The sequence below is a fragment of the Lontra canadensis genome, unplaced genomic scaffold (genome assembly GCF_010015895.1).
Source record: "Lontra canadensis isolate GAN:19392208 unplaced genomic scaffold, GSC_riverotter_1.0 scaffold5, whole genome shotgun sequence".
Classification (NCBI taxonomy): domain Eukaryota; kingdom Metazoa; phylum Chordata; class Mammalia; order Carnivora; family Mustelidae; genus Lontra; species Lontra canadensis.
This window is the reverse complement of record NW_022630999.1, coordinates 40,302,115-40,320,812: the sequence shown is the minus strand read 5'-3', so window position 1 is coordinate 40,320,812 and position 18,698 is coordinate 40,302,115. Positions and strand designations below refer to the sequence as shown.

Sequence of the window (18,698 nt, the reverse complement as noted above, 5' to 3'; positions counted from 1 at the left end):
AGCCATTAAAGGAGGGAATGTCCAAGGTGTGTATCATCTCCCTGACCAAACCACCATCACAGGGGCAGGTATGTGATATGAACTCACTGGATACCCAAACTTGATAACTGGCAGGGACAATGCCTAGCAGAATGCATGCACAATACATATTTGTCAACTGACTCACTGAGACACCACATAGGGTTTCATGTCTTTAAAGATTTACAGCCACTGTTTCCTCTCATGAAGTTGCTTCCTCATGCAGCTTTTCAGACCTTCTGCTCGCTCAGGTAGGTCAAGGAGAAACCAGCTTTCTTGCATCATGTTGGCATTCTCTTCAGACAACTACCTTGAAGTGAAAAATGTTAGTGCATGACAGGTGTGCAAAGGATGAGCATCCATTCTGGTTTGCTTGGGGCAGTCCAGATTTATGCCAACAGTGGGTTAAATATTCATAATGCCCTCATTTATACTCATAAGTGTCCCAGTTTGGAAGATCAATTGTGTGATCCTCCCAACGAAGGTCTTCGGTAAGACCAGTCTGTGGTACTCATTCCATAATGAACAGATTCGGAACCCACAGATCAAAAGGAGCTCCATTAATATTAAAAAGCTTCTCTATTTCAATTATAAGCCACTCACCCACGGTTACTTTGCAATTTTAGTAATGACCAATTTTAATAGATTTGACTTATGTATTTTCATCTCCTCCCTCTAAAAGAAAAAAAAGGACAATGCATTTTATCAAGCAAAAAAGATAAGTGACAATAATACAAGAAACAATGAACATGTAATATAATTTTTTTCATTAACAATCCAAGCACTACAAAACATAGAATATACAACTTAAAAACAGAAATACAAATTAATGAAAAATGGGGTACATGTCATATTAGCAATGCAAAAGACCAGCTTAAGCATAGTTTCTCTAAATCAACAATTAATAAAAGGAAAGTGCCCTTTTCTCAAATATGCACAAAAATATTCTGGTCACTTCAGGGGAAAAGTTAATCAAAACTTTCTGCTAATTCTATATTACAGCATGTTATTACTAATGGTTTACAAAACCGAAGCATCTTCTTACACTTAAAATTTACAACCTTTTCCAATCATTATACACTCGTTTAATCCGGTCTGTAAAAAATAAAACTATTTCATTTCAGTATTTATGAAATAATTATTGATATGTTATGGACCTTCAGTGGTGAATATGTACAATAGGGACAACAATCAGAATGACATCATGGATCAAAAGTAGGCCAAGGGTCCAAGTAGATAACCCTCTGCCAACCACACCTGTATACTGATTCCCGAAATAATTCTACTACTTCTAAAATAAGTCTAATTTTTCATTTCTTCATCCTAAAAAAAAGTCTAAAGTTTTCATATTTAAATGGGCTAACCAATTCTAGAGTTTACTCAAAGTCTCGCCAGGGATGCCACTTGACAGAACATTTCTTCCTGGGTTCATATTATTCCTATAAGACTGAGTCCAGCTGAAAAAAATAAACATAAGGACTCAATACTATGCCCCTTCTCTTCTACATATTTAGTGATTCACACTAGATTTTATGATAACTGCACAATCCTTGGTACAGGTCTGCATTGCAAATGAGAAAGAAAATATTTAAATTTTAATTGTTCAAGCCATAATGCCAACAGCCACCGTACCCCATGACTCCCTCCCAAAGACCTCCGCGCAGTCATGCTTTCAGCCCAAATTTTATAGGAAGTCATGCTTCACGAGTGCAGTTCTAATGCTTAGAAGAATAGGAAGTCACATTGATCTCTCCTTCCAAGCCACCTGGACAAGGTGGACCTACGGTCAGTCAGCCTTAGCTTTGAGCTTTCTGGTTCATGTCCAACAGTTGCCTACCAAGTAGATTAACATTCACCTAAGGTGGCAAACTTGAGATGGAGAAGAACCGAACTGCAGTTCTGGAAACTGTTTCAGCGGCTACCAAGCAGTCCTTTGGTGTCATTCACTGCTGCTGCTGCTGCCGCTGCCACCATCCTCTCGCTTGGGGGAGGGTGAACTGTCTCGTACTGGCAGCAGGTCATAATGGCAAGGGATGTGACTGTTCTTTGGGAGGTCGTATGGATCCTGGGTGAGATGCCCATTATTGCTGAATATTCCTTGGACAACACTCACTGTAGGTTCTGTGACAACCAGGGACACATTAATTTATCAGCAACAGAAAGTTTTAAAAAGTATAGAATATGGCATTTCTTGCAAATCGCACACATATAGGAGGAGCACTTCTAAAAATGTAAAGAAACATTATTTTAATGAACAAAAGAGGGTTTTATAATCACATTGAGGTGGCTACTCTACATCTGTAAGACCAGCTGATGTGTACAGTGGAGTTCTGAACAAAAAGGTGACCGCGGGGTTGGGATGAAGATACCCAGGGACTAGACAGAAATCCTGGACGTGAACCGTTGTCTGAAAAGCACTCTGTAGATAATCTAGTCCAAACCCTTTACCCTATAGGTGAGAAGACTGAGGTCCTTCCAGGGTAACTCAATTCATGGAAATAGTTAACAAGGTGACTTTAGGCCTCAGGACCCTGGCTCTCAGTTGAGTTCCCGTGTTAAAGTGGTGGGTTTACCAGATGGTTCAAAGGGGGATTGTAACCAATTTAAAAAAAAATAAATTTAGGTCACTATACCTCCCATTAAAAAAAAAAAAAGCTGTCTTAATTCTTTAAGATGTTATCTTTTCAGAGACATGTCTGTGACATAAATTAATTACTAGCTACTGGAGTTAAATTAGCTACTTCATTTACAAGTTAACAAGTAATAGAGAATTTTTTAAAGTTTAAATCATAAACTTGAGAGAGACAGAGAGGGAAAAAAAAAACTAACTAATACATAGCCCTATTCTACCTACCCGGTGACAGCTCTGATGTGTTTCAGCTTTTTCCCAAATGGTATTTGTAAGGGGCAATCAAAATAATTCTAATTTTAAATTGAATTCTTATTAATTTCCATCTCATTCACACCCAAGAATATTACCAATATATCAGACAAATTTAAAAGTAAAATGTTTCCATTCTGCTAAAAGCATTAATGTAATGAATATGCAACCAGGAAGTAGAAACACCTGTTTCATCCCCTTGAACCATTTGTTTAGGCTAACTCCACACAAGAGCTAATGTAAGACATATGCTATTCCACAGGTGTGCTCAAATAGTCACTATGGTTACAAAACAAAAGATGGAGAGCCAAGTGAGAGATAAGGAAAATTTACTTAATTTTGCTAAATGCTATTTTCTTTTCCCTTAAAAATTTATTTGACACCAATTAATATGGTCACTGAAAACACAGGTTGCATTGAAAATATGGACCAGTGTCTTCAATCATGTTTATAAGAACTGTTACTGTACGCTTAAGGACTTTAAAACTATTTTTAAAAAATTCCTATATTAGGTTCTTTCTTTGGTTAGGGGAACTCACCAACTTCATAGACATTCTTGTTGGCTGAAGTTGAGTTATTGATCTCTGCATAGGGGGAATCTCTCCGTGCTGGTGACTTCATCTCCACATAGCCACACTCTGAGTTTTTGGGGATAAGTACAGGTGGGTCTTTAATAGTGGCATATGGGTTTTCAGAACTGCTTAGGGAGCAGTTACTTGAATTATATTCAGAATTCTTTCCCAGATCTGTGAAGAGAGATGGGGAAAAAAGCAAATGCTATTGCAGGGACATTAAATTTTTTCTTGGTGGTAATATACTCAGGTTACTTCTTTCTTTTTGTAGCTAGTTTTCTATAATTATATATACCAACAACACCACCATACATTTTCTACCTGTTTTGGAGATAATCTGTTTTTAAATTACCCATCTGTAATTTTTAGCTCCTCTTTCAGGTGAGTATCAATGTAAAACATTGTGGATTTGATTTCATTTTGATTTTGTTTCACACTCAAAACTAATTCCATCCTAATTTACTAATAGTCTCTGAATTCTCAGAGACTTCAATCAAGAAACCACCCGTGGATGCCCCTGGGAGCACAAGAAAGTTCTATCATTGTAGTGAGGGAGGTCTTTGTGACGTGAGACTTCCTTGTAAAACTTCATAACTGGGCACAAGAAGTTATTCATGTAAAGATGCTGAGCTCTTGTTTTCCTTGCTATTTCCTTTTTCATACATTTCTCTCTCTCCATAAGTCCTATATCATTTCAAAGAAATATGAGTGTTTCCCCAGCAAATGGAAACCTTTGTTCCCCCAGACTTATGCTCTAACACCACACACCTATGGTCACGCTCTTGACCTCAGTCAAACATGTCTGTGTGTCTGGTGGTGTAATTAACCACACCAACAACTGACCATTTTCTCTACACTGCCACTTTTGCTTGTTTAGCCAATTATTTCAGTCTCTGATATGAACTGTTTTTTAAATTATGATTCTGATAGATGTATTTCTTCCTTAAATTTACACAATACCTTTCAAGGATTTTCCCATATAGCTTCTGTCAAGTCCAAAAGCTCCTGTGATAAAAAAGAAAAAAATCCCCAGTGAGATCTGGAAACAAGAGAAAACCCATCTAATATTCCAAGGTCATGGAGGAGGATGGTTTGGGCACCTATGATCTCCCCACTGCAAGAAATAACCAAGAGTGCTGCTTTTCAAACCTTTGCTACCAGGTTGCTCATGCTTGATATTTTTAGCACTTAGAATTTAAAATACATATATATATCATTCAGATCATCCTCCTACTCATTTCCAGTGACTTTGGGAAAAGTTGATCAATACAGGTAGGAAATAAGGCATGGGTGAATTGGTATACTTGATTCAAGGTCGCACTGTGGAAAGGACATAGCCAGGGCTAGAACTGAGACAAAGGACTTCTAATTTCATCACTCGCTCACCACATGACTTTGGGCAAGCTCTCTCTCTGTCAATTTTTTTTTTTTTTAATCTCTACAATGAGGAAAACAAAACCTGCTTTCCAAACTTTACAGGACTGGTGTGATCATTAAGTGAACTAGACTGCATGAAAAGGGGTCATAAACTCTGAGGCTCTGTATAAATGAATGGTAACACAGAATGTGTCCTACGACCCCCAGCTTCATTTTACATGGAGGCATTCCAAGGTCTCTTCCATGATCTTTTAAAGAAATGTTATAGCCTTACATTAGAAACAGAGAGTAATGACTAATGACAAATATTCAAATAAGTAGGAGAATGGCTAGGGGACGATCCCCTGCCACTGTGCATGTGTCCCTTAGAGTGGTAGTTGACTCAAGTTCTGATGTCCTGGAGGACACACTTCTGTGAAGAAAGAGGGAGCATCCCTTAAAGGGAGAGGGTGTGTCTAATATGGTGGGACAGGATACAGGAATGTCCTCTTAGAGAATGTTTTCTCTCTCTTGGGTCTGGGTTGTGAAGCCTAGCCATGCTCCCAGCTGGTGGGAAAGGTGCCCACTTATGCAGGGAGGCAGGATAAGGATGAATAGTGAATTAACCTAATCAAAGTAAGCTCTGGCCTTTGCCCTTAGTTCCTGGGAGGGGATCTCTAAGTCCTTGGACTATCCCACCCAGTAACAGTGTTTTTGTTTACCAGGGGCCTAGGACTACACTGGGTAGCATAACAAAGAGATTTATGGAAGGGGATTTGGGCCACTTCATGTCAGCTCCATCTCCAGATGGGCTGGTCGAAAGGTCAACCACATGGGCGGTCAGCCATGTTGACCTTGACCTTATCAAACTCTCATAAAAACTCCAAACACCAAGGCTGAAGTGAGCTTCCTTGGCTGGTAATACTTCATGCCTCTTGTCGTATACTGTAGCCAGGAAAAGTTAGCACTTTCCATGGTTCTACTGGGAAAGGACAACTGGAAGCTTCTGGCTTGGAACTTTCCTTGACTCTGCCCACTGTGTCTCTTCCCTTGGCTGATTTTCACCTGTATCCTTTGGCTGTGATAAACTCTAACCATGAGTATAACAGCTCGCAGGGAGCTCTATGATTCTTTCTGCCAAATTATGGATCCTGAGGGTGGTCTTAGGGATTCCCAGACCTTTGTAAAGGGACCGCATGAAGAAGGGTAGGACCTGTGGCCTCTGAGAACTCCTATGAAAGAACTCTGTCTTTGCTGCTCTGCCAGATTCACTTAGCTGTCTCCAGACTTTAGCAAAGTCTTGTTAACTGTCCATTTTGATCTTAGCTGTGTAATGGCTAGCGTTCCCCCAAGAGGCTCAGGAGAGGAGCAGCCTGAGGTGGAGAGTAAATTAGGGTATAAGAGTGGCACCGTGACACCAGCACGCCTGCCAGGTTTTCTCTGGAGGCTGTTCTAATGAGAGAGCAGGCGGGTTTCCTTATATAAACTCCCATTTGTTCCAATCCCTGGATAGATGCTTTCAAATGCTTGGCTTAATCTAATTCATACAATGAGTCACAACACGATCATGAGCTCTATGCCACAAATGAATGGATCTTCTTCGTGGGGGTGATTAGCCCAGTGCCATATAACAGAACCAGGAGTTGACCCCAGGGCTTTTTGTGCCAGGTTCAGGGCTCTTTCAGACAACATCACAACAACTTCTCCATCATGTCAAGCACATACACATTTCAGCATCCACAGTGTGCCCTACCCTGTCCATTGTAAGGGAAGACTTTTTCTGGCCAACAACTATAAAGGGACATTAAATGTAGAATTGCTCTTTGATGGAAACTCATGAAGGAGACCCAGAATTTTCAATGAAGATGTTACATTCTCAGTCTGGTGGGTCTTAAGGAGATAAAAAGCAGAGAAGTTTATATGTTACCACTGCAGGGACTAGGTCCTAGAGTTAGGACCATATGTAGCAGGTGAAAATGGAGTAAGAGAACTTTTCCCTCATTAGTGCCAGCTAGTACTTTGCTGATATAAACTCACATATTCCTTGGAGCTACAAGAAATCTCTCTGATGTTAAATGATTTGGCTGATAAGTATACTGTGAATCTGGTATCTAAATAATTTGACCGTGTTCAGAAATGCACAGCTATTTGATAATGTGGATAGAGAATGCAGACAAAAGTTAAGAATTTGTATTTGTTTTCCTACTTTAACATTTACATTTCTACAGTAACAGGGGATTCCGGAGCCCATACTGCTGGTCCCTCTATCTGGCTTAGGTAATTTGGTGTATATGGTGTTCCCAGAAAGAGCAGGGGAGGAGTAAGTAGTTGGAAGATGAACTTTGAGACCTGGCTTTACCCTCTTCCTTCCATGAAATCCTGGGCAAGAAGTTAACCTCTGGGCTTCCCAGTTTATTCCTCTAAAAAACAAGATTCATGGAAGGGCCCATCCAGTAAGGTTGTCAGATTCAGCAAATAAAAACAAAGGAAGGACATTTCAATTTTAATTTCAGAGAAACAACAAATAATTTTTAGGGTAAGTATGCCCCATGCAACTTTTGGGATATATTTATACTAAAAATATTTGTTGCTTATCTGAAATTCAAATTTAACTGGGTTTTCCTGGCTACTCCACCATCAAATAAATACAAAAAAGGGTTTGCTATCCATAAGGTGAACACATATCAGTTACGGCTTCATCAAGCACCTCCCTGAAATCAGGGGCAATGGCTTGGTAATGGCACAGTTCACTCAGTGGGGTGTCACAGCAGCTCTTTAAGGCTGGTCCAGGAGGCCTCACCCCCTTTCCAGGAGGCCCACAAGATCAAGACTGTTCTCATTATAATACATCGACATTATGTGCCTGTCTCACTCTTGTTCTCTCTCAAGTGCACGGTGGTTGTCTAAGAGCAGCACCAAGCATGGGATCACCAGTGACTGAATGAAGAAGCAGATATGAGAATCCATCTTCTCTGAAGCCAGATGTTAAAGAGATCCAACAAATGTAAAACAGTGCCACTCTTCTCACTAATTTGTTTTTGTTTCAGAAAATGTGGGTTTTTTTTCATAAAAATGTGTTTTACATTATCATGAAATTAATTACTGTTATTATAAACAAAGCAATAAATAACTCTTTTAAATGGTCTCAGTTTTAATTTGTAATGTGGTATCAATAGATATAACCCATATTGAAAGAAGCTCTTCAGGGCTCCTGATAACTTTCAAGAGTATGAAGCAGGTCTGATTCCAAAATGTTCGAGAAGCACTGACTGTATTCCTGTTGATATCTTCATTTCCTCACCTAAAGGGGAAGCGGCCCTCAAGTATGGGTGCCCCATATTAAAAGACAGCAAAGGGGAACACACATCCTGGTACCAGCCTGACAGGATTCAGATCCCAGCTCTACCATTTAATAGGCTTTAAGACTTTTCTCGGGGGGACTTAACCTCTTTTTGACTCAGTTTCTCAACTGTTACACGGACATGATGATGACATTAACAGTACCTACTTATCAGAGTACTTGTGAGAATCATGTAAATTAATATATGTAGAGTTAGAATGGGAGCTACAAGCAGGCAGAGATTCTCATCTCTTTTTATCAATTCCTGGCACACACTAGGACCTTAATAAATGTTTGTTGGGTAGATAAAGCACCCAGGACATTAATAAGCCCCACACAGGTATTGGGTATAATTCTACCATTCTGTTTTTTTCATGCATATTTCCAATAGATCTCTTTGGCACATCATAAATCTATGAGTATCTGAGGGGACTAGAAGATAAGGGAGCTTGTTGAGGATGGATGTTGGGAGAACTTGCCAAGCTCATTGAGGTAGCCGCCATGTTTCCAGTCTGCTGGCAGTGTTCCCGTGCAGTCCGCCACTGGGCCTCTCTTCCCAGGATTCACATTTTTCAGATTTACAAACAGCTGATTGTTCTTCGACTGTTAAAAAAAATAAACCATCAAGATGTAAAAAGAGAACATAGCATAGCCCAGCACAGTGTTACAGATGTGGGAAAGGACATCTGTGGCATGGATCAAGGGCTGGTTCTTCAAGGCAGCCATGCAAGGGGACAGAGGTCATCATGGGGTGAGCCTTAGAGGGCAGTAGGAGTATCCATCCCTTGGCCCCAACTATTCCCCTACTGCCTCAAATTCTTCATCTCCCTTAGTCACTCTGTGCCCATTCAACTTGACTTGAGTTAATGTACATGGAACCTTGAATTTTAAAAAGTTAAATTCTTGGTTGGAGCTCTCCTGTCAAACACTGTATGATTTTTTATGAGTCACCAGTGACTCTGAACCATTTTCTTAGCAATAAACATGAGGATAAGACTATGTACTTTGCCTCCTTCCCTGAATATGTAGGAGAACAAATGCAATGATGAACACGAAAGTCTCGAGGGAATGGGAAGGGCTATTTATTAGGCGCCATAATTTAATCCAGCAGCATTAATTTAATTGCAATGGAATTAATTTGACTAGCTTGGTTTTCGTCTAGCAGAGAGCCAGAATATGACAATGGAGATTATAAATATAATTTGGGACAGTCGGAAGGAAGAAATGCTTGGAATTTCCAAGCATCCTCAAGGAGACTGGGGGTGAGGTGAGTGGTATGGGAGGAGCAGCCCTAGGCATCCACCCTCTCTGTGTACCTATAAAATGAGGAAAACAATCACTCTTGAGTCACAGGATCGATGTGAAGATTAAATGAATTTATATTTGCAGATTGATTAGAAATGCCTGGCACACAGTTTCTATTTGATCATTTTTGACCTACAAAAAAGCAATTTCCTGTGGTTCAAACTAAATCAACACATGCAGCTGTTTTTGTGAAGAAAGGACAGGGGGACTCGGCAGGGCACTGGAAGACAGGTGGTCTGAAAAGACAAAAGAAAGGACCCAGGATGGAGTCTGCTAAAGTCAGCTCTGAGACATCATTTTAAAACCTCAGGCAATATCAGAAACATTATTCCAAAGACCTACACCGGAACCAGTACAAATTGGAGACAAGGAGACCGTGACTCACACTCCAACTGCCTCCCTCACAAACTGGGGAGCTCTGTTTCGAAGTGAATGTAACTCCCCACCACTTGGATTTTTCACCAGTAAACTTGAGATTCTAACATGCAATCAACAAGATAAGAGATGTAAAGTGCCCAGAGCTGCAGCTCTCCCTGCATGCTCCTTCCTGTACTTTCTCTTCCCTGTCCCGCTTCAGGGCCTGGGAGTCACTTCCTCTCACCTTAGCGATGGTCATCCTGTCCCTGTTGTTGACATGAGGGGATGTGGCGCACTGGGTAAGCGTGTGATAACTGGGGTTGGTGAAGTAATGACTGTTGGCGCTTCCCCCATTGCTGTGGGGAAGGGTTTCTGTAAGAAGAGAAGGAAATGATTAAGGTGACAGGCTCCCCTAAGTCTGTGTGGAACAAAGGGAAGCAAAATAACCAGAACAAATGTTTGTACCACTTCCACATTACAGGCTGGGCTGAATCCCCTCCTGCCCAGCATATGCAGCAAAGCTTCTAGAAGCAGCAGGTGCCTGCCTTCCTACCTGCTTCTGGGAAACCGTGCAAGTGTCCTCAGACAACTCCTCTTCTCCTGGGAAGCCATCACTTTGAAGCTATGTCTGCTGGAACTTGCCTCTTTTTTTAATCTTTTTGAAATCTTTTTCTTAATATTTTAGACCCTATTGTTCTTACCATAATATTCTGTGCCAGAAATGCACTATGAAGCAAATCAGCTGCTTTAGGTATTCCCCCTAGAATCAGTGTATATATAAACACGTAACCCATCCTACAGTAATTGTCTAAAATAATAAATTACTGTAAGTGTACAAATTCCTTAATTTAAGTGGTTTCTTCTTCTCCTTCTCTTTCTTCTCCTTCTCCTCCTTTCTCTTCCTCCTCCTCTTTTTCCCCTTCCTCACTACCTCTACTTCCTCCTTCTTCCTTTTTTTCTTCTTTGTTCTTCTTTGTTCTCCTTCTTTGGAGAGAACAAGCATGGGCAGGAGTGGGCTAGGAGGAGGGGCAGAGAGAAAACCTTAAGCAGACTCCATCCTCAATGTGGAACCTGACGTGGGGCTCGATCTCCCAACCCTGAGATCATGAACTGAGCTGAAATCAGGAGTCACCTAACTAACTAAGCCACCCAAGCACCCCTAAGTGGTTACTTTCTCTGATGAAGGAGCATGTCACTTAAAAATTTACATTTCTGGGCACATGTGACAGAAAGATTTTAAAGAGTTTTCTTACAGAACAGCTTTGATTCTTGCTAATATGACAAAACCGTTTCTTATATAAGTTTGTTGCCATGGGATTAATGATTTGTATAGGCCCAGGGAAGGTTAGAAGGCACTCTTTTAAATGCCCAGGTCCAGAGACAGAAGACCTGGTTCTGTTCCCTGATGTGCTCCATGACCTTACCAAACTCATGGGTGCCTCCTCCTCTCCGCTCCCAGTCCCCAACATATGACAAAAGCTTAGGTGCCCAGCAAAGCTTCCTCCCGGTTGAAATTCCTAAAGTCTAAAGCAACCCCATAATGAATCCAGTTTAAAAACCCTCATGGAAGAAGACAGTGATGATTTTGCTACCATTGACCTCTATGGCACATCCGTAACAATGTATCTTTTCCAAACACAATATTTGCTCAAGGCTACTGGACAACAGCAGAGAGCCCAGCCACATGCCCCAGTTTCAAAGAACCAGGATGAAACCTTCCTTCTCAAGGAGTAAGAAGGTCCTAGGGACCAGTCTTACCTGAAATGGTGTAGTCTGCATTCATGACCCTCAGAGCAGGGGTGTAGGTAACTGCTGGCATGCTCGATTCCTTTCCCTTCTGCTTCTGTCTATAAATAATGAACAAGGCCAGCAGGAAGAGCACCACCAGCACAAGAATGATGATGCCCACGATGGCCCCGATCTGGTAGGAGTCAGCAGGAAGAGCTGTACTTGTCCTGCTTAGGCTGTTCAGGTTTCCAACTATGATGACACCGGCTAGTGAAAGGAGAAGATGAGATCTGAGTAAGGACGACAGGTGCCATACAAACGTCTGAACTCAATTTACAAACTTCTCCCCGTGGGCCGGGATATTTTCAGTTCATGAAAGGTTAATTTGGAAACTTTTAGAAACTGCAGAAGGAAAAACATACATTCTTCATTTGCAGATGTTGTTGGCTGGTCTGTGCCCGGAAAAGGGCTACTCTATGTGTCAAAAATGGGACTGGATTTCCAGAACCCGAAGACTTCACTGTAGGGTTTGGGAGCTTCTCGCATAAACACTAAACAGACACTCAGACCAGACCAGGAATTCACTGGAGGTAATAATTTATCTAGTTTTTTTTTTTTAACCATGCTTTATTTCTTTAGCGACAGTAAGCTTATGAAAGGCTAACTTCTAAATGCTTCAACTGCCTAACTTAATTTTATGTCTATCCTTAACATTTCTAAGAGTAATTGTCCTTCCAAGCAAGGATAACTCCATTATAAATCTGGTCCAAGATGAGGGTCTGCCTTACCCTAATTTCAGCGGGCTTTTTACCCCGGGAGATAACTGCGCTATGCAGTTATTTTCCATTTCCGAAAGGTCTGTCCCAGTTAACACCTGACAACATCACCCTAAAAGCTTACTTATTAAAATTTAAACCATAGCTTTACATAATTCTTTCTTGCATTCAGTCTAGTGAGGACAGGAAAGATATGAACCATGAGTCAAGAAACTGGGTGTCTTAAAAAGAAACTGATCCAGAGGTGCTGAATTTTTCTTTAAGTATTTCGGCCAGAGTTTTACCATCTAACTATAGAGGAGGAAACTGGCCCCAAAGCAGGTGCTTCCAGCTCAAACATCCCTATAACTTTATGATTCTGAGGGTTACACTTCCTTATTAGACAGCCTTCCCCATAACACGGAGCACGGAGGCCAGCGCTGTGTGATCACAAGCCATGTGTATTAATGATGTGATTGTGAAACGCGACCTCCTATTGTTAGGACAAATACAAATCGTGAGCACATAGAAGTTACCTAATGAAAGGAAATGAACTAGGAATGCCTATGTAGTGTACAGTTTCAGGGGACGGCACCTACAACTCTAGAGTCCATGAGAGTGCTATCTCCTGAAGACAGCCACAAAAACCAGGAGCTCTCTGGGCATCATGCTTCAGAATCATCAGAAGAAATTTCTCAAAGGCCCTGCACAAGTTTTTTTTTTTTTTTAAGTTAAGGATATGCCTATCATACGAGCCAATCGTTCTACACCTATTGATTTACCCAAGACAAATGGCATTGTATCTCCGTACAAAGACTTGATACACTATTGTTCATAAGAACTTTACCTATAATAGCCCCAAACTGGAACCAATCCAAATGTCCACCCACAGGTGAATCAGTAAACAAATTATGATACACCCATGCAATGGAATGCTACTCAGCAATACAATCAACTGAAGCTCTGATATATACAACCACACGGTTCAGTCTCAAAATGATTATGCTAAGCAAACGAAGTCAGACAAAAGAGAGTACAGTGCGATTCTATTTACATGAAGTCCTAGCAATACAAACTCATCTGTAGTGACAGAAACTAGTTTAGGGGTTGCCTGGGGCCTCAGGGTCAGTAGTGGCAGGGAAGGGCATGAGGTAACGTTGGGGGGTGATGGTTGCATTCACTATTTTTACTGTGGTTGGGTTTCATGGGGGGATATGTCAGATCTTATCAGGTTGTACACTTTATGTCATACGTGTCATATATATTTGTGTGTGTATATCTATCTCTAATATAGTAGCATACACGTGTTGCTTTTCACAGATTAGTTATACCTCAATAAAGGTGAAAACATTTGCAGGCACAGTGGAAAGCTCATGAACTTTGGAATCAGACAAACCTGGCATCTAAGCCCTGACCTACATATAGCCATGTACTACATATTAGCTGTTCAACCTTGGGTAAATTACTCAGCCTCTCTGAGCTTTAGTTTCCTCACCCGTAGGACAGCAATGATAAGGCATCCATCTGGCAAGTAAATAACCAGCTGTGCCTTGCAGTGTCCCAAGCCCATTTACATCAGATAAGGTAGGTGCAAATACTTAACAATGGCTACATGGTGGTTACACATTTCAAGGCACTAGTGTCCTTACCTTGATCACATCGTGCCCCCTTCCAGCCTGGGCTGCAGTAACAGGTGCCAGTGATGTGGTCACAGGTGGAGTTGTTCAGACAGTCACATATCTGGCGACAGCCGTAGCCATACGTTCCTGCAGGGCACTCTGAGAAGGAGATGAAAGTCCAATGTAAGCTCTCCAGCCTTGGGCATCTGGGCAAAAGGCTGTCTCTTACTACATGATCCCATGTGTCTAGAGGGCAGAACTTCCAGGGGATCCTTGTGCAGGTAGAACTACCCAGGGAGTCCTAGAGCTGACAGGAATTCCCTGACTCATGGGGGGACTCACAGGCCAGGCTGCACGGGGCCAGAGACTGAGCTCCTCGCCACAGCTCCTGACTCCTTCAGCATTTATGCACCCACTTCACTGAAGGGTAAGTAGACACTCTGTAGAACCCAATGGAACTGATGAAGACCATCTGCCAGGGCAATCTGAGATGACCCCACTGGGCAAAACAGTGGGACAGAAGACTGAAGAGCATAAACCAGAGCCAAATCCTTGAGAACATGAGCAGTTTACTGAAGGCTCAGCAATCCTCCTATAGGCACATTGTGATTTGGATTAGCAGGGGACAAAGGAGGGGCAATTTTTGTTAATTTTCTAGGTAAGAACTTCATTTACTATAGAATGGCTCAAAATTGGGATGTGCAGGTTGAAGCCTGAGAGACTAAAATGGAGAGATTTTTAGGATGCACTTTTAATAAGAGCTGGGTATAGATTCAAAGAAGAGTAGAGGCACGTCAAATTTAAAAATCATCCCCAAATACTACTGCTTTCTGCAAAGTGGGCAGCAGAGGGCAATGTGCTATTATTATTGGAGTTCTCGGTCAAACACAGTGTTTCTGTTTACAAATGAGCATCAGGAGGGGTCTCCAAAAATAGGAACATTTTGATTGGATGTTCAAAGTAATCATGGAGGGACTTAAGCAGTTTTTTTAAAATAAGACCATAACCAGTCTGGCTTCCAAGGGAAAGTCAGTTTAGAGCCTCTTCTGGTTTCTGTGTGTATATGTATGTGCACATATGTTTAGACATTTATACACACAGATGCACAATATTTGCATACACAAAGGGTGTGCAGGCAACTGTGTGACTCAGTATGGGTTTCAGGATGAGATGAATACCAGTACAAAACTCAAATTGGGCCGTTTCTGCCCAGGCTGATTCCTAGAGGTAACTCTTGCTATGTACTAGATAGGAAAATATGCAAAAATATTTCTAGGTTCAGCACACCAGACCGAGACAACCTAGCCATCTGGGGATGTTGTGAGATGCTGCTGGAGTGGAGAGAGGGAGACTGTTGATTGCCAAACTCCTGCTATGCTGATCCACCTTTCCAGGACACACTGCTCCTACAGCCATGTAATCTTTGATGCAACCTTCCCAGGAATGACCCCTCTGATAAGCCACAAAGGTCCTGCCCCCTTTCCTGCCATCTATGACACAAGGGTGAGCCCCATATAGCTCTAAGACCCTATTTATCCCGTTCAAAATATTGAATGAAAATCAGAGGAAAGGAACAATAGACTACTTTGAAATACTCAGTCTAACACTAATTTTCTTATAACCCTGCAGATGCACAGCTGTAGGGGCGGAAATGGCAAGACAAGGATGCATAATTGCAACAGAGCATGTTCTTCTGGAGTGGGAGTCTTACAACAAAAAGTTTTAAGGCAATTTTTGTCTTGGAGGTCGGAAAGACTAAGATGAGAAGTTGCTAGGAGAAACAGTATAAAAATACCATCTAGAGAAGGCTGTCAGAAGGGGGGTGCTACGTTTGCATGGACCTGGCTCCATACCCCCAGTGGGACTGGGAGCCCACCTGCCTCCTGTGCTCTCAGCCTGGCCCCAGAGAATGCTCTCTCATCCAGGGTGCGACCTGGGCTCTGGGTCTGCCGTGAAGAAAACCTGACTGGCTCGTAAAGTTCTGAGCAGCCCCGTTCCAAAAATAAGCAGGACAGTGAGAGTAAGAGCCAGGGTGAACAGATGGAAAACTTGAATTCTGTCTTCATCCTTGGAGCCGCACCCCCTCCACCCAGAGCACTGATTACTTACCCAGAAGAGGTCTGAAGGAAAAGACAGTCAGCAAGGAACCCCAGGTGTCCCGGTCTCTGGGAGGGGAATGGTCAGCTGGGCCAGGAAGTGACCAGCCATAGGTTTAGACAACTTAAAAGTTGCAGGTCCTGCCTTCATATTCTTAGGCATGCAGGAAAACTGGTTCTAGGGGAAAATACCACCTGGATGTGTCACACTCTCATACTCACTCTGTTCACAGTGCTTCCCCATGAAGCCAGTGCGGCACGTACACTGCCCGGAGATGTGGTCACAGTCAGCGCCATTTTGACACTGGCATATCAATGCACAGTCCTTTCCATAGAACCCCAGAGGACATCCTGCGAGGGAGGGAAAGACAGCAGAGTCAGGAGGCTGCTGAGGGAACCAGAAAGAAGCTCTTGCTTCCAACTGTTTGTGTTTAAATCTGAAGGATGCGGAGCCACTGGAGAGTGAATAAAGACAATAACACAGATCTCAGCTTGTCACAAAGGTTTCTTTGAAGTCCCAGGATGCTCCTGCAAGAAGGTCATAATTCATGAGTGGGAAGCAGAAATGTTCCACACCTGACAGTTTAACCCTTGCTGATGCTCCCAGAGACGAGTGTCTTCTAGCAAAGCATGCTTTCAACCCCATGGAGGTATGGGGGCATTTCCTTGTATTCCTTCCCTCAGCTACTAGACTCCCAGACTCAAGTACCATGGACTGAAATGAGTACTTTATATTAAAATCACACGTATGCTTTTACTTAATAGTACAGAGTGTCTCTAAGTCTGATGTAACTCTGTCCGCTGTATTTGTCACTAACTTAGATAATACTAGCTCCTTCATCAGAGGTGTATGTAGAATGCTAAACTTATAAAACAAAACTAAACCCCTGCCCTTCATAGGCGCTTTGTAAAAAAAGCAACAAACTTTCCATCGGTGCATGATTTGCAAGACACAGACCCCTGAGGCCTTTGGGCTAAGGATAGGTAGGCACTGGCGCCGCAGGCTGTCACAGGCCAGCAGCTGACACGCAGGGGAGTTTCAGGGATCCCTGGCAAGCTTCAATACAGCCTGTGTCTAGGGTCATTTCTAAGTATCACATGGGATTTTTACTTTCCCTTTTTCTCAAGAGAGGTTTTAATGAAAGTTCAGCTCTCAGGAAACAGAGGCACAACACAGAGGTCAGCTTGCAGGGACAACTATCACTGCCACGTTTTTATTCAGCACCTATTCTGTGCCAGCTGCTGCTTTCCATGCGTCCTCTCACTGAATCTTTACGGTAGTCCCAACTATAAACCTACAAATGGGAACGAAGCCCCGAAGGTTCCCTCAGTCAGAGCCAGCAAGCAGCAGGCTGGCCAGGCCGTGATACAAACGCAGGCAAGTCTGGTTCCAGACCCTGCGTTCTGCCCACCATCTTCTGCTACGTCCACTTAAAAAGGTCCTCTGATTGAGGTAGACCCAGATTTTGGAATGATAAATAAATAACTTAAAAGCACTTTTCCCTAACGAGCTCGAAACCCTTTCTGCATACAATCTTGGCAGACTATGCTCAAGACAAGCCTCTCCTTGTCAGCTCTTCCTTTCGAATCATGGCTCAAGGTCTACACCGCCTCCCATAAAGTTCCAAAACACTTTTTCGGCCTCTTCACTAATTATATTCCCTAATTAGTATTCAACAAGAAATGCCTAATTTCTGACCCATCTTTCCTTCTCAGCTCATTTCTGTGACTTAAAATTCTTTTATTATTAAAAATGTTTTAAAAGAATAAACTATACATTTTTATTAATAATAACCATAATTTGTGCTTTCCTGTGTTGTTTCCTTCATTCATTTGAAGGCAAGAGGGCAGAGAAGAGTCTTTTTTCCCCCGACAGTTTGAGCTGTGGAGTACTTTGCACAGTCCAGGCTAGGAGGGCAAAAACCTCATACAAGAAGAAACAATTAGGACACTATAGGATATAAAATGGAAAAAAGAACTAGTGGCTCTTAGAGCAGCCTGGCAGCACCATGTGGAAAGTTGTCAGAAATATGAATTCTCAGGTTCCACTCCAGCCCTGGTGACTCAGGCACTCTGGGAGCGGGGCCAGCTGCCTGCGTGTATTAAGCCCCCTGGTGATTCCGAAACTCACTTAAGGCAACCTTCTCTGAGAGCACGCGTTATGTTAGGGAGGGAGGCTTGTCATCTTCACTGCCTTCTGGTCACTGTCACTTACCCTAACCTTTGTGCTGTTGGAATAAATGACAGGGTATACATTCATGGAACCACTACCCCAAAGTGAAGAATTATATAGAACATTTTCATCACTCTCCATGCACCTTCCCAATCAATTGACAGATTGATTTGTTTTTGATCTTCATATAAAAGGAATCACATGCTGGGCACCTGGGTGGCTCAGTGGGTTAAAGCCTCTGCCTTCAGCTCAGGTCATGATCCCAGGGTCCTGGGATCAAGCCCTGAATCTGGCTCCCTGCTCATCGAGGAGCCTGCTTCTCCCTTTCCCACTTCCCCTGCTTTTGTTCCCTCTCTCGCTGTGTCTCTCTCTGTCAAATAAATAAATAAAATGAAATAATAGTAAATAAATAGATAAAGGATGACATGGTAAAAACAGTAGATGTGTGTGTATACACATATACATGTATACGTACAGACATGAACATGTATGTACAAA

At 42.2% G+C, this 18,698-nt stretch overlaps 1 protein-coding gene across 2 annotated transcripts in view; it reads right to left on the bottom strand.

Annotated features, from left to right (window-relative positions):
* Positions 1-627: 627 nt before the first annotated feature.
* Positions 628-18,698, bottom strand: part of MEGF10 (multiple EGF like domains 10) — a 266,646-nt gene continuing 248,575 nt past the window's right edge. For both annotated transcript variants that reach the window (XM_032851957.1, XM_032851955.1), the window contains 8 exons: positions 16,250-16,378; positions 13,962-14,090; positions 11,588-11,824; positions 10,074-10,201; positions 8,647-8,770; positions 4,432-4,476; positions 3,439-3,645; positions 628-2,139 (listed from right to left, as the gene is read on the bottom strand). In XM_032851957.1, coding sequence (XP_032707848.1) covers positions 1,958-2,139; positions 3,439-3,645; positions 4,432-4,476; positions 8,647-8,770; positions 10,074-10,201; positions 11,588-11,824; positions 13,962-14,090; positions 16,250-16,378 — 1,181 coding nt within the window. In that variant the 3' untranslated portion in view covers positions 628-1,957. The remainder of the gene's footprint in view (positions 2,140-3,438; positions 3,646-4,431; positions 4,477-8,646; positions 8,771-10,073; positions 10,202-11,587; positions 11,825-13,961; positions 14,091-16,249; positions 16,379-18,698) is intronic.